This window comes from Pocillopora damicornis, chromosome 2, assembly GCF_964200805.1.
Source record: "Pocillopora damicornis chromosome 2, jaPocDami1.2, whole genome shotgun sequence".
In the NCBI taxonomy this organism is placed as follows: domain Eukaryota; kingdom Metazoa; phylum Cnidaria; class Anthozoa; order Scleractinia; family Pocilloporidae; genus Pocillopora; species Pocillopora damicornis.
Window position 1 is genome coordinate 24,694,108 of NC_142671.1, and position 17,033 is coordinate 24,711,140.

The 17,033-nt window shown below is 37.6% G+C and overlaps 1 protein-coding gene and 1 pseudogene across 3 annotated transcripts in view; one reads left to right on the forward strand and one right to left on the reverse strand.

The window, feature by feature from the left end:
- LOC113669673 (allantoicase) overlaps positions 1-2,710 on the forward strand; it is a 24,110-nt gene extending 21,400 nt beyond the window's left edge. For all 3 annotated transcript variants that reach the window (XM_089195235.1, XM_027185745.2, XM_089195236.1), the window contains 2 exons: positions 1,124-1,212; positions 2,040-2,710. In XM_089195235.1, coding sequence (XP_089051361.1) covers positions 1,124-1,212; positions 2,040-2,186 — 236 coding nt within the window. In that variant the 3' untranslated portion in view covers positions 2,187-2,710. The remainder of the gene's footprint in view (positions 1-1,123; positions 1,213-2,039) is intronic.
- Positions 2,711-5,202: 2,492 nt separating this feature from the next.
- On the reverse strand, positions 5,203-6,082 carry LOC149050467 (uncharacterized; annotated as a pseudogene).
- Between the last annotated feature and the right edge of the window lie 10,951 nt (positions 6,083-17,033).

The following is a 17,033-nucleotide window of genomic DNA, read 5'->3' on the forward strand; positions in this document are numbered from 1 at the left end:
GTAGGATTTTGTGTTGTCCAGTTCTGTCTGTAATGGTACTTGTAATAAACAAATTGGACTCTCAGCATGTCTTTTGATTTTGTTCATCACTAGAATGATTACAGACCAAATTGGATATACCATAAAAAATAAGAGTCACAATAATAACAGTGGTAATCGTGATAACAAATCTAGGATGTGAATACGAGTGATCTTCACAATAATGAACAAAACTTAAGCAGTAGTGAAAATGAGGGCGTATCATCTCATAGAGGCCTAAATTTTTCATGCCTTATTTTAGCTACTGCTTAAGTAGCTTTCATCACTGCAAATATCTCTTTCATATTCATTTCTTAACCTAAAGTTCACTTACATGATTTTCATATATTTAAAGTCATTTAAGACTAGGATGCTTGGTGAAGGGTGACACTGGAGGATGTGGGGTTTGATTCTAAAGGGGGAACTCAGATTTCTTTCACCCAAACCTGTCACAAGACAAACAATATCTTTGTTTGGGGACTGCACTAAGTGACTTTGCCATAATTCTTACTCTGACTATTCATTCACAATTGCAGCATTGCTGATGGTAATAAATATGCAGGATGCATGTAATATCTGAACCTACCTTGTAGTGATGACCTACTACATGTAGCTCACCAAATAATTCTCAGTAACTCAGTGCAAGATCAGCCCAAAGTCTGAAAGTCTGGGGATTGGCTCCTGGTGGGGAACTCTGAGGGTGGGGGGGTGCATATTGATGAGTTTACAAACACTACTGTACACTGTAAATTATACTGGTATCATTAATGTTGTCAGTGACAGTGAGTATTCCATAAACAATTTATAAGGGAATCATCATACCCAAGATGATAAAAAAGCAATGTACAACAACAGGATAAAAGAGAATGTTGCAGGTTAGAAAATCATAGACCCTGAACAAAATCATACTGAACACCTTATAACAGCTATTGGAGGTTGTTCACGAGTTTTCATTTTATGAAGTCTTCCTTAAATTTCTGATTAGTTTCCCTAATTTTTTGCAGCCGGTAGTTTCTTTGATAAGTTTGGTATTGTTTATAATGATTATTGTCATTATTACTATTGTTGCTGTTGTTGTTATTATTATTGTTATTATTCTTGGTAGGGGTCTTTGTGCCATACCTTAAAAGATTAGATGCTTCCACTGATGACTGGTCATCACTAAAATGGAAAACAATTTTACCCACTTCCAAGGTGCTCTATTCTTTTTTTAAGTTATGCCATACCACATCCTTCTTGTTTTTCTAATTTAATTTCTAAACATGTTTTGAAGCAAAACAGCTGCACAAAAGGCTTTCAGAATTTTTTCAGTAATAAGCTTGATTGAGGTTATGTCACAAACAGGATGGTTCCCTGAACCACCCACCTAATCTGATTGTGGAGGCCATAGGAAAAAGAGGAATATACCTCAAGATCAAAACAAATAAATCGGTAGACTTCTATATTTTTACGGTGGAAAAGTCCTTTTTTAAGAAGAAAAAAGGAAACAGTTTGCTGTTTTGTAAGAGAAATCTTACAAGGGCTAAACCCTAAAAATTCGCGATCTTTTATCTTAAGCTAAAACGATGAGTGTTGCCTATTCCTACTTGCTTTTCTTCCAATGAGAATGGGGCGGAAGGTTTTTTAAAGATGCTGAGGCAATATCTTTCATTTTGAGGATCTCTCCCTGGACATGTTTGATTTATTTTTACCTTACCTCAAGCACGTTGAATTACAACAAAGCACCGCTACAGCGCTCGGAATTGGCTCCTTCACTTTGCAAACCTGTTAATTTACTCTTATCATGATGAAGTTTGCTCGCGCGGTATTTCTTGCTTGACACGCGCGTGTTCAGAGATTTTTTGTGTCTTTGGTAGTTTTCCTTATCGTGGAGTCCACCCCAGTTCGTGGAATTCTTTGGAGTACCCTTAAAGCCTTCGGGTGGTGCATTACTTTATTATTTTTAAAGGGATTGACCTTTTAAGATGTTGTAGTGAACTTACTTTTATTATATATTGATAAATACATTTCCTATTTTTCAGTTGTCTCCACACAAGGGTCACTTCTTCTCCAAGCTTGAGGAATGTGGTGTCGTTTCACATGTACGGCTAACTATTTATCCAGACGGAGGTATCAGTCGTCTGAGATGTTGGGGTTTGCCTGACCTTTCCAGCAAGTCAAGCTTGTGATTCGTCCTTAAACTTTGACTTTCCCATTTCCCATTCCCATTTCCTTTCCCATTTCCCATTGGCGCGCTCTGCCACTGAACTATAGAAGACTTGTGGCAAGCTATGCCGTTTTATAAGGTCCATGGAGACAAACTTCCTGCATATTGCTAGGAAGTGGAATGTCGATATGTTATGTTTATGTGCAACGATGATGCAAATGACGATTGAAAATTATAATCAAGTTGATGTAAGTGAAGAAAGATGTTATTGAGCTCACGCTCCGAACCAGTTGTCCTTCATGTTTTTTCCCGTAAGGATTAGCGCACCCATGGCATACCGGTACTATTCGAAAACATTTGCGGCAACATAGCTGCTGCAAGTACATGTCTTAAAGCCAAATACGAAGCTGTTTCATTGAACAGTTTGGTTGTTAGAACCGATGTTCACACGGTCAGATTTTCATTGATTTTTTGAAAATTATCACAAGAATCTGAAGTATATTTCTTAGGGCTAGGACAATAAAATTTCCTATTTCACTTTAGAAATTGTTTTAATGGTTCTTCACGGCATACGAAAGACAATACGAAAAACGGCCCGAAAAGTTTCTCCTGTGCCTCAGCAATACCCTTCTACGGTAAGTTTCCTTAGTGGTAGGGAAATTAAACTAAAATTGCAGGAGAGCTCAACGTAACAAACAGGGTACAAGGAAAACTGTAAGCGTGCAAGATAACATAACAATCGGGCAATAACGAAATTTAAGAAAGTGCAAAAAAACTGACGTAACATTCGGCGACAAAAATGAAAAGTAAAAGTATACAAGAGTAGAGATACTAACGTAACAATCAAGAAACAAGGAAAGCTAAAAGTGTATGAAACACTAGCGTAACAATTGGGAAACCAACGAAACTTTAAAAAACGAGAAGTACTAAGGTGAAGATAGGAAAACAAGGAAACTGAAAGTCTGACACATACTAACGAAACAAACAAGAGATCAAGGAAAACTAAAACAGCGCGAGAGACCAAAGTAACGGGAAAACTTAAAGTGCAAGTGATAACCAAAATAACAATCCGACACAGCAAAAATGAAAGTGTGCGATATATAGAGGTAAGAATTCGGCAACCAGAAAAACAAAAAGCGTACGAAACAGTAAATTAACATGCAGAAAACAAGGAAAACTAGAAGTGCAGGACATACTTACGTAACAATCCAACACAAAGGAAAGCGAAAAACTCACGAGATATGAACGCAATAATAAGAAAAAAAGATCAATAAAAGTGTACAAACTACAATCGAATAACAAAGAAATAGTAAAAGTACACAAATCAGTAACCTAATGATGGGACATCAACCAAACTGATTGGTCAGAACGGCAAAACTGACCAATCAGTTTATACGAACCGGACTTGGAACATTCGAGTGACAAAAACTACTCACTTGACCCTGGTGAGGACTTTGCTCAGGTTATCGAAACGTCATGCACTACTTCCCATAACAGTCCTTCCCACGACTTTAGTCACCCGCTCGATCAAACAACACTTTTACATGTTACCCCCGGGTTGAAATCATTTACTGTAAAAGAGTGGCAGTTACTGACGTAACAATCAGACATCAAGGAAAACTAAAAGTGCACAAAATGCTGACATAACAATCAGACAACGAGGAAAACTTAAAGTGTTCGAGATACTAATGTAACAATCGCACAACAGGGAATGCAAAGCTAAATGTGTGGAGATACTAACGTAATGATCGGACAACAAGAACAAACCAAAAGTTGGTGAGACATTAACACAACAATCGGAAAAAAGGGAGGTTAAAAGTGCACAAAATACTAACAAAAGTAGTGTAAAAAAATAAAAGTGTATGAGATATCAACGTAACAATCAGAAAATATGGGAAATTCAAAGTGCGCAAGATACCAACGTAACAATCGAACTCCAGGGAAAACTTAATATGCACAAATTACGAACGTAACAATCTGGCAACAAAGAAAATAAAGTAGTGAGAATTACTTAAGTATCAATCGGTTAGCAAGGAAAACTGAAGGTGTACGAATTAAGAACGAGACATACGGCGACACAGAAAAACTAAGAGTACAAGATACGAACAAAAATTCACGAGATACTAACGTACCTAAAAGAAAAGAAAACAAGAAAAACTATACTAATGTAATGATCGCACAGCAATAAATACTAAAATTGTGCAGGATACTAATGACACAACCGCACAACAAGGAAAACGAAAAGTGCACAAACTAAGAACGAAACAAACGCACACCAATGAGAGCTAAGAGTGCACAAATTACGAAAGTAACGTATAGTGATAAGGAAAACTAAATGAGAGAGAGTTACTAACGTAACAATCAGACACCAAGGAAAACCAAAAGCGCACAAGATACTAACGTTACAACAGGACAAGGAAAGCTAAAAGTGGCGAGTAACTAACCTAGCAATTGCATCAGAAGGAAAGCTTAAAGTGCACAAGATGCCAACGTAACAATCAAACAACAAGAAAAAATAAGTGTGCGAGATACTGACGTAAAAATCGCACAACGGGGATAATTAAATGTATGGAGATGCAAACGTAATAATCGGACAACGAGGAACACTAAAAGTGCCTCAGATACTAACATAACAATCGAATAAAACGGAAAAAAAGTGCCCTAAATGCTAAGATAACAATCAACATCAAGGAAAACTAATAGACTGCAAGATACTAAAATTCAAATCAGACATTAGAGAAAACTAAAAGAGCAAAAGAAAAAACATAGAAATCGAAAAACAAGGAAAAGTAAGAGTGTAGTAGTGGGGATAACAAGGTAATTTAGTATTTTAGTATTTGAGCGAATGGAAAAGTTGTGCAGCACACAATTGTGTGTTCCACGATTCCTCCATTCGCTCTGACGAAGGGCTAACGCTCGAAACGTCAGCTTTGAAACTCTTTACCGTAGCAAATTCACGTTATCAACTCAGTTGATAATACTAAATTACCCTGTTATACTCTCCCACCGACGTTTCTTTAGAAACTTACCCCCTTAAATACAGTAGTAGAGATATGCCAGTTCTGGGACAAATCAACTTGGTGGGAGAGTCAACTTCATTTCACCTTAATTCTATCGGCGACTTTCATTTTAGAAAACATCTATATTTTTTCTGTAGAAATTTCATATTCTCTTGAGTTTCACTTCTTTCGTAATAGTTTATACCCATTAGTACGAGTAGTTATTTTGTCTTTTGATCTGTGCCTCTTGTCATCGTTTGCTGAGAGGGCTATCTCGTCCACAATTTAAATGAAAAGTTCATCATTTGGCGAGCTTACACAGTTCATCCTCCTGTGTGGAATTTCTCTTGTTAAAATAGTTCTCTTGTAGTCTTCAAAACCGATATTCTTAATGATTACATTCTTTGTGATTCCTTTGCATTTCTTCTTTTCATATTTATCAGTCTTATAGCTGTACAACTTTGCTCTCAAACCAACGAACTCCGAAATTTGCTTTCCTCCAGATTCAACTTTCATCATCCCGATGACTTTCTTGTTCTTTGCTGGATAAATTGGGTAGTCTTTTGGATAATTTGATGCATCAAACTTTAAATCTAGATCTTCAGAGATATCAGTACAAAAGTCTTCGGTCAGTGATCTCATACATCAGTGAGTCAGAGTCTGTAAACAATAGTCTCACTCCCTCACCATACTTCATCTTCGTGTAATTATAATGAAAATCATACATCAAAGTCTTGCTCAAGTCGAGGACAGTCATATGTAGGTAGACTGGCTTGTCGAAATACAGGTAATTCTTCTGCATGTGATCTGTTATCAGATTCTCATCGGAGATTGTGATGTGTTTGCAGTTGACTTTTGAAGAAAGCTTAACTTCCGTTTTACTGTCGCCGGCCTATCTTATATCATTTACCCTGTTTCTTGTATTCTCCATGGTCTTCTCTAAAACGGAATGTTTCATCAGCTTGAAGAAGTATTTTTCAAATTCTGATTTGGCTGTAGTCCTAAGTTTGGTGTTCAAGTCGATGTACGTTTTCAGCCACGCATACTGTTAAAACTTGATCCTTTGCTGAATCGTTTTCAAATTCATTGTAGTGAAGCACATAATTCTCTATATAATTCTAGTTCGGGATGAGCTTTTCAACCTTATTAACAATCAGTCTCTCAGGAGCTAGTGGATAGTCATTATGAAGGTCGTGAATATGATCTGGATATTCAAGATCGACCTCAAGAATGCATTCAACGTCTGAATCAGGATTTGCAAAGCCCTACACTTCTCAAGTTCCGAAGTATCCAGATATGGGATGAAAGTGCTTCCTCCCCCACCCCTTCAGGGTTGAAGTCTCTCATACACTTATTGTCTCTTTGAAATCATTCAAAATTCCTCCTCTGATTCAATTCTCAATAATCAAAAGCATGTCTGAGTCTACTAGAAGATCGAAAGTGATACCCTTCTTCTTAAAGGCTGCGTTCCAAGCCAAACCAGGTGCTGTGAAATAACATGCACTATCAAGCCAGTAGTTTCTCATGCAAACCTTTCTGAAGTTCTGAAAAACGTCTGCGAGTATCAGAACATCCGCCTTGAGATACAGATCGTGATAGCCTGCCATCGTTTTGCATCCAAACTTCTTCCAAACCTCTTGAGTGTGTTCGCAGTCTCCATATTTGATGTGCTCATTACTAAGCCTTGAAAAGTATGCTTCCTTTGACGGCAGCTTCGTGTCTTTCATTTTTACAAGTGAATCAAAGTAGTCATATTGGGATGATCCCTCGTCGTTTGGAAGATTTTAAGAAAAATCAGCCAGAGATAACAGCATGCATGTAAGGCTATTATGTAAGGCTATTGATGAATATCAAGTCAAAATTTACTTCTACTTTCTTTTCTTTTCTTTTTCTTACCCTTTGACATCTTTTGCGATGACAATAAATGAATCACTGATGATCTTTTTTCGTGAATGATATGTATGTTTCTTCAGTGCTAGCGATGTAGAAGATACCTTCATCATTTCCATCTGAAGACCTCCTGATGAACAAGTGAGCATCATAACCTGAGAGGTTGTGGAAGATGACAGAAATCTTTTTCGGCTTGTTGAATTTCAAATAACAACTGTTGTAAGCAGCTCCTCTAGACTTTCCTGAGGAATGGCAATGGTCCCTAACTTTCCGATCTTCATCATTGCTTTAGGGTTTCTCGAGATCGTTGATGAATTCTTTTGCATGATCTTGAACCTTCGTCTTTTATGATTTACGATTGGCTTCATATGTTGCTTCTTTCGTATGTTAACTCTCACAAAGAGGAGGCGGTACTCTGAAGGCTCGTGCTACTGATATTCATTTGTGAAACTCTTTTCTAGGTTGCTTTCGTACAAAATATCAAAGATCTTGTTAACGATGATTTTAAGGTCATAACTTATGGAGTGTTTAGAGAGAAATATTGCTTATCTGCCTCTTTCCTTGAATTTTATGGAGTGACCTCGGCCATAAGGAGAGCTATAGAGTCTTTGAAATTGAAAACGCCAGATGGAAAGGATCAGGGGTTCTCGGTGCAAAAACTGATTGCAGCAACCAAGCCGACTAAATTAGCGTATAAAATTCTAGTACAAAAAATTCTACCAGCCCCCAAAAGAGTCAGGAGAAATGGGTAAGGGACTGTGACCTTCAAGTGGTGGAGGATTTGAGCTGGAATCGATTTATTTACTACCAAGGTTTTGTACGCTCAGTACTAAGATAAGGAACTTCCAGTTCAAATTTCTCCAAAGACGTATAGCAACGAATTTCTTTCTATCTAAAAAAGGAATTTCGGTTTGCTCTCTGTTATTTGTGCAAAACAGACACGGAAACATTAATCCATCTTTTCTGGGAATGTCCGGTAACGAAAACCTTTTAGAAAAGGGTTCATCGTTTTTTCGTTTCAATTCATTTGATACCAGCCTCATACGTTTTGGATATCTATGAATGTTCAGGTTTTAGAGGAAAGAAAGATGATATTTTAGTAAGCCATTTTTTGCTCCTCGCAAGGGATTATATTTATTGCTATAAATTTAAGAACATATCTCCATCTATCAGAGAGCAATTTATGTGCAGCAGCTGAAATATAATTAAGAAATTGAAAAACAAATATCTATCGTGACTCATTCACAGAATAAATTTCAACAGAAGTGGGACAAAATACTTCATTCACTATAATTGCTATATAGTTTGTGGGCGGGCTTCAAATGTGAGCCTGCTCGCAGGCTATATCTTATATCTTTCTGAAAATCAATTTCGCTAAACGTTGTACTTTTGGAATTTTTTTCAAGCTTTTACTCTTATCGATCCCACCCACAATTTAGCCTTTTTGTCTTTCGTAACAACTGTTAATTTTTTTTGAGTAAGTTTCTCTTTTTTGCGTGTGTGTAAATGATGTGCCTCTAAATATGTGTGCATTATCACATTGTACGTAGTATAAGTAGAACAATGTAAGTACCATAAATATTAATTGTATCTGAAGGGTGCTGTAAGTAAGTAGTGTAACGCAATATATGTAGAGAGTCCCATGAAAGGAACCTTAATGTAGTTAATGTAAGTATCATGTTGTAAAAAAACAAAAACCAAAAAAATTTAAAAATTAAAAAACAAAAACAAAAAAAGGTTGCTTTCACAAGTTTCAATCTTCTCTGTGAAGCATTCGAAATCTACATGGCACACGGATGGAACTGGCATCTTGCAGTTGGATGTTGTTAATTCCACTTTTCCATCCTCTTCAGGCATAAAGATGGTAACTGGATCATGTTCTTTTCAGATTTCGATGTTTTTGAATCTTGCTAAAAGGGTACTAAATGAACTCAGACATCTCCTACAGAAGTACACTTGTTTTTCGTGTTTTGAAACTGGAGATGAAAGAAGCCTGCTCACATCCTTGATGAGATAACAATGCTTCTTCTCATTATCATAACCAAGAACATTGACGAAGATTCATGGGCTTTTGCTTTCGAAAATATCAACATCTCTCAACTTCATTATAAATTCTATACCTTTGAAATCTAACTGATCTACCTTATCTTTCAAGTCCGAAATTCTCTCAGGGTGTGACATAACTGGATTGAGGTGTCTGAAAATGCACCATCGAAAGCATTCCTCATCTTCGTTTTTTATTATATCCACAAGATGAATGTCGAGTGAAGTAACTCTTTGAAACCTCCAGTTACTCCCATTCTCGTTAAAGTTTCGAATTAGTTCCTAAATTCCAGTTTCGAATATGTTTTGCGTTTTCTGGTTAATAGCTGTATTTAAAATTTGAAAAATCGACTTTAGCATTTAGCGGGTTCTCCTTGACCATTTCTTCGCGCATTGAAAGTACGATTTGGCGGTCAAAAAGTGTCCCCATCTAGGGCGCGGCCAAAACGATCATGTTACATAACTGTGACGTAGAAAACTGTGAAGACATATCGGCAACTATGGTGGAGAAAGGAGACATCAAAGGGAGAGAACGAACTATTGCTTGGTTGAAGCAGCAAATGATGTTAGGTACAAGAGTAATACAGATACACCGGGTATTTCGAATTCTATATACTACTTTCCAAAGGATGTAGCTCTATGGCCAAAATGGACGCGTTTCGATCGACCTCATCGAGAAAATTTTTACTCATTAAAGTTGTCGGCCTTTTGCTCCGTCCCGGCTTCGAAGACTTCGGGCACATACCAATAGTCAAATTAGGGGAAGATGGCCTATAAATTCAGCTAAAAAGGAAGGCCGATTTAAGGCCCTTTTCTCACAACGGACACAATTGTTCAACATTCTGTTCGGCTGACATTGTGTAAGCGAAGAATGGTGAGCTTCGTATTTTTTTTAGTATCACGCGCTTGGTGATGTACTCATACTCCTTGTCTTTCCACATGACTACATTTGCGCTTTTCTTATCATATGAAAATCTTACCAATCGTAGTTTCCATCGTATCTGATAACAGAAATACATTATCTGTATTGAAGGTCAAGCTCTTCCTTGAGCTGGCTGATGTCCTATTTCCTGAACAGTGCGAAACCTCTGGCGGATACTGGTATAAACACTATTTCGATGGGGCCTCTGAGTCCGATTCGTTTTGCTTCTGCAATTCAAGAAAAGTAAAAATTTGAAAACAATTCATATTTCACCGCGACAACTTTTATCACTTTAGTCTCGAACGACAAAAGTTTCATCATCATCTTGAAATTTTGTATTTAGCTCCATTTACAGCGACAGAGATTTCACCATCTTTAATCATCTTGGCAAGTTTGCTAGCACTGTGCTGGAAAACTTGCCAGGACTAGTGCACTCGGGAGAACAGTTTCAGCTGACATATTATTTCATAAAATTAATTACATTAAAACCTCATCGGGAGGCCATTAAAAATCGATGATCTCACCAGTCTCATCAGCCACGAAAATTCTCATGTCTGGGATACAATTTCTCTTGTTCTTTTTCATAGCACTGGACATGGTTACTGCCTCCGAAGGTTTTCCTCCGGCGTCAACACTAAAACGATTGAGGGCTCTCCATTGAAGAGATTGTCATCTTTGTCCAAGAGATCACAGTAAATTAATTGGTTGTTGAATGAAACCAATACACTGATGAAATCACTCGCCTGTTGGAAACGATGATTGATATCGAGAGGTGAAGATGGGTCTAGGTCGAGATGACTTTTATTTCGAGGATTCAAAATCTTTATAACTCCTTTTAGTCCTTCTTTATCCAATATATTTTCAAGGGCTTTTGCAAGACTCTCAAAATTGTAGTTTTCAGCGCGAATCTTCTCGTGCCCCCAAAGATTTCAATTTGTTCATCTCTCCTCAAATATCATAGTTATAGAATGAGCAACTCAATAACCTGATGTATTAAAAACTCCCGGGAGGTTCCTTAAATCAGAAGGATTCTCCTTGAGATGGGAGGAATACAGAAATCAGCTTTCCCAAGCGATCCGACGTTTAGTCAGATAAATAACAATTATGATAACCATCATTCAAAAGAATTGTGCAGAGTTTGGAATTGATCCAAGCACTAATTTCCGTCTCACGTAAAGAGATAATAATGGTCTTGGATCCATTATTGCTTGCATTACGAATGCTGGACCATCAGTAACTTCAGTCACATACCCAGGGGAAGAAAACAAGTTAATGGTAAAAAAACCATCAAAGGAAATCTGGTTGACTTCTTATGGTAGATAAATTAGAAGGTCTGATATAAGCTGTGATGGCGAGACTGAATCAGTCGACTGAAGCATTAGTCTACTGCATTCTCGGTGTCGATGTCAGAGCATCAATCCTCGGATCATCAGGAATTAGGAATGAGGCCCAGCGTGAGTTCCTCGTGTTAGTTGAAGATGCAATCAGAAAGGTCAAACATTTCAAAAAGTTTTCAGGGTTTTCATAGATTGATGAGGAAAAAGTTGATTCATGCCCTCAAATCTTCCTCTGAACACCCATTGTATGGCTGAATATAATAGCAGGGAAAGAAAGCAACTGCTGACATGAAACTGGGAGTGAATAAATCAGTGAACTTGGAGATGAAACTCAGTGGGAGTCGGGCAAATAGATGGAAGACCATCAAAGATCAATACACTGAACTCTCACCCATTAAATCCAATGAAGAGGGGAGGATCAACTTCAACTGTAAAACAGGTGAAGTCACCAGTATCCCAACCAAGTGAATCTAATCACGAATTTCTTAAAGTCGGGTTAGTCTCAGTTAATCTAATACCCACTTGTGAATCAAGTATAAGGTTTTGACCTCCATAAAGGCTAACAGCAAAAACCTTACCCTTGGCATGACCATATTGGGAAGTGTCAATCACACATCTCCCTTTCTATAAACAAGATAGTACTTTGATGCTATGTGGAGTGTTCAAGAAAGTGTCCTAGGACCTTATAGAATGTCAATGTCCGTTAACAAAAATAAAAGAAACAAACGTTTACTTAATGTCTATCCATGTGCTCAGCGAAATTGAGCCACATTGATGTAATACATAGCAACATTTCGTCCGTATCTCCTGTTAATCGTCTTGTATACAATCATAACTATCTTGTGCGTTTGTGCCCTTTCTATTTGGATTTGTGTGTACGGAATCGACCTCGGAATTGGAAATATCGTGGAAAAAAAGCTGTTTAACTTTTGAAGGTGAAAGAAGCCAACGGAACTATGAATATCCCATCAATCATCCGCCGAAGAACATTTGTGAACAGTCGTTAGTTAAATGACAACAGAAGATCGGTAAATTTGGCCAATCCAATAGCTGTCGAGAGTGATGCCAGTGCGTGTAATCATCACGAGAGGGATTTCAATTTTGAGAGCTATTACTTTGGACTCTTCAATTGTCGTTCTGTGTGCAACAAGGCTATCATTTTGAAGGATTATATTATTGAAAGGAATTTTGATATACTTGTGATCACTGAGATCTGGCCTCCTGGAGATATTGATCGAATTACAATAGGCAATTTGATTCCAAATGGTTATTGTTTTTGTCATGCTCCTAGAGAAAGTAGGAGTGGAAGTGTTGGCGTTAAGTTAAAGCGGACGCTGATGGTTGTTTCTACTGAATATTTTACAAATTACAGATACAGAGAAAAAATAAATTAGTTAAAACCCACAAAATGTTTCTCATAACATTAATAAATAACTGAATGAAATAATTAATTAAAAATTAGCGGACATGAAAGCTAGGTACAGTTCCTCGTCAAATAAATCAAAATAAAATTTCCGAAATAAGAATGTTTTAAGGGCAGATTAAAAGATGAAAGAGATGTTGTATTTTTAACAGAATCTGGTAGACTGTTATTTAATATGGGTGTGGAGAAAGAAAAGGCACGTTCACCGTATGTCACAGAGTTCACAGTAGGGACAGTGAAAAGTAGTTTAGAGGATGAGCATAGGCTTCGTAGCGGGTGGTATTGTTGTAGGAGGGACGAAAAGTAGGCTGGACAAAGCCCATGAATAATCTTGAAAGTGATGAGCAGAACTTTGAATATATTCCGAGACTCAGCAGGTAGCCAGTGTTGTTCTCGAAGGGCAGGTTTGATATGCTCGTATCGTTTAGTTCCAGTGATGAGACGTGCTGCAGTGTTTTTAATTGTTTGAAGTTTATCCGGGTCCTGTTTTGGGAGACCATAAAGGAAACTATTATAGTAGTCCAGACGTGGTATTACTAGCGTATTAACTAACAGTTTGAGATTTTTCCTTCGTGATGTATTTGCGAATGCGACCTATGAACCTGATGGTGTTAGTTGCTTTCTTACACGTCTCGTTTATGTGATATGTCAGTGATAGATTAACACTAAGACCACAAACACTAAGATCACAAACTCTCTCGGGGTATCTGCTACGACTAACCCCTTTCCTGGGATGTGACAGATGGTGAAAGAATACTTCATCAGTTTCGTCCTAAATCTCTGTATTCTGGGGAATAGTTCATCCAAACTCTTGGAGGCAAATAGTGGAACCAATGACTTATGGTCTGTTTCAACGAGGATTTATTTTTTAAGGATGTAATCGTTTAACTTTTCAAACGCTCAGGTAGTAGCGAGTGCCTCTTTTTCGATTTGTGCGTACCGCTGTTCCGTACTAGCCATGGATCTTGATGCAAACGCTATTGGTTTCTTGATTCCATTCTCTTCTTGTAGTAAGACTGCGCCGAATCCGTAAGATGAAGCATCGGTAGACAGTATTGTCTTTTTGGTAGGGTCGTAATATGCGACAACTGAGGTTGAAGTTGGTTCCTGTTTCGACTTCTCATAGGCACTCTGCTGTGTGAGTACCCATGGAAATTCATTCTTCGAGCAAAGAAGATCTCTTACTGGTTTTGTCTTCTCTGCCAGATGAGGAATAAATTTTCCCAGTTGGTCTACCATACCGTGGAGTCTGCGCACGTCACTCACATTTTGGGAAGGATCCATGTTGCGATAGAATCTGTCTTCTCCAGATCGGACATAATTCCATCTTAGTCAAGAACATACCCAGCAAACTTGACTTCTCTTCTTGAAAATGCGCATTTTTCAGCATTGAGAGTTACTCCAGCACTCTCAAGTTTCTTAAGTACATCTTTGAGTCTTCTGTCATGCTCAGCTTGCGTTTTACCATGTATAAACACATCGTCAATGGAAGATATTTGTCCCTCTATGCCTTCTAGTATTTGGTTCATCTTCTTCTGGTAGTGTTCCTGGGTGGAATTGTGATGTTGAGTCACCGAATGCAGTTCACCAAGCTAATCTTCTTTTCCTTCCCCATGATAGACTCCTGAGGGGAAGGAAGGTCTATAAATATACGTTGACAGTTGTCGATATCGCAGTAGATTCAAAGCGGATGGACCGCTGACTTCGAAATATTCTTCTCAAGTTTCAAAGGCTTTTCAGACAATTTATAGGCGAGGCCCTCTTAAAAGACCGAAGGTTCTTCAGTTTGATCCTGGACATAAATTCATGGGTGATGTCACTAAAGAGATGGAAAAGCATGGCCTTAGAATAAGAAGAGGAAATGTCAACGTTCGCAGAGAACAAGCAATAGTTGAGAGATTCAATCGAACATTGGGTGAACGCCTCTTTAATTACCAATACATTAAGGAGATGAACTTCGCATCTTGAAAGTCTTGTCGACGGTTCTGAAATTCTTAGTTTTACAAATTTTCAATTTCTTCTCTTTTGAGTTTGTGAATAATATGAAGTACAACTTCTTTGCTAAGACTTTTAAGAGTGAGACGGTCCATTTTGACTGTAAATATATGAAATTCATATATGTAAACTGCGGTTGAAGAAACGAATATATAAGGGATCCTCGCAGTTATTAACACTGCTTATAATATGTAGTAGTGAAAATAAGGCGTAAAAAAAATTCAGGCCTGTACGGGATTTGAACCCATGACTTCTGCAATACCGGTGCACCGATATCGCCATGAATTGTCTAAAGGATTAATTCATTTTCTGAATTATCTGGTACATTTCAATAACAGCGATTGGCTAGAAAGGAATTTCGCCTTTTTCAAGATTAATCAGCTTCAACACACGCGTAGATAACAATCAAACAAAAGACTAAGAAAGGTAACTATTACAGTTTACGCACTATTTACAGTTACGAACAAATATCGGAAATCAAACTCTTACCGTGCGATTTTGTCTTATCTGTTGCTCGGAGATGAATAGTACTTGTTATTCACTTCCAAATTAACCAGTCAGCGCGTGCACGAAATACCATTCACCCATGGTGAATACAATAATTTTCAATGGTGTTAGCAAGGGGTTTTAACGTCGCACTGAAAGCAATAGCGGTGTATCGATTACGGGAAGAGGTCATCTGTTTTTTCCCTATCGCGAGTCAAAATATAGCGTGTATGCGTTCTAGTACTGTAAAAATGTCGTGAACGGTTCTATTACTGATTAACGTTTTAGCGGACAAAAAGCTCTCTGAACATTATCAAACATTCTGTGTGCCTTAAACTGTGTCAAGTATAATAACTGGACTTTTTGCGATGGCTTCATATGTAGATATTTCAAATACTTGGAAGTTTTAATACATAGATATATGTCTAACAGAGAGTTAACTGTACATCTGATTGTCACCAAGTTCCGGTAACAGCCAGTTTGTAATTATAATAGTAGCAGTCAGCTGCAGAAAGTTCAGGCCTGTCACTTTCAGCGAAAATAGAATGGAGAGTTTCATGTCTGTCGTTTTTTGCCGTTTCAATCGTTCGATCAATCGCCAAATGCGATCGATCGAAATCGTTAAAAGGAAAACGTATCCATGTGGCAAAGGAAAGATAACAAGTGCAGAGGATGACTTCGATTTGCAGCGATTTAAACTGAATGAAAAGACTTTGGCGATCGCCAACAAGTCAAGAGCCAAACAATCAAATGAGGGAACGCCGAGTCCTTTACCTTACGTTCAGGTTATAAGGCAAACATTAAAGTTTCTCAAAAACCTTTTCAGACTTTAGGGCATATTTTTGCCAAACCTAAGGATCCTGTCACGAAAGAACAACGAACCGACGCTATTTATTCCATTCTGCAATGATTGTGATCACAAGTACATCGTACAGACTAAACGTCAGTTTGGTACAAGTTTAAAAGAGCATCATTTGCGAAAAGAAAATTCAGCTTAGTCGGAGCACACATGCTTAACCAACCATACAATTAGGAGGGATAAGTCTAAAATTATCACCACTAATCGACGTTACCACCAGCGCCTTTGTTTGATACTTTCACTAACACTAAAACTCACTGGCGTAAAAACGAAAATGAGTTTTGAACTGCATAAGAAAATAAAGTAGTGATCACTTGCGACTTATTAATTTTTAATGAGTTAAGTCTCGTTTGGTAATACAGAAAACACAACAATCACCAAAATGACTTCGGAATTAAAAAACCCTTACCATACCAATTACTTCGCTAAATCAAACACAGAAAATGATAAAAATACTTAACATTACTCAGCTAGGGTGATTCGTGTGAATTGATTTCTTTACATGTACTAATTTGTGATAAAATATTTGATATTCTTCAAAACTTGCTTCCACACTCCATCTTAAATTCTCAGTTACTTGCTTTTTTGGTGGAATTCGGGTGTATTGAATTCCAAAACATGCATTACTTGGGAATGCAAGATTTGAAATTCTTAAGCCCTTACTTTCAAAATATAGAAAAAAATGCTCACCTACTAACAGTTTATATGAAAAATCCACGTCTTTGTCATTGCAGCTACTAACGGAACATTTATTCCACGATAGTCAAAAAAAGAACAAAGAAAGGTAGTGAGTACAGTACTTTGAACATTCCTCTTTTCATCTTAAGGGGTACACCACCCTGTACACAGAGTTGTATTTTCATTTGTCATGGTTTATTAGTGACCCGTTCATCCACTTAGCTATCATTACCCCTA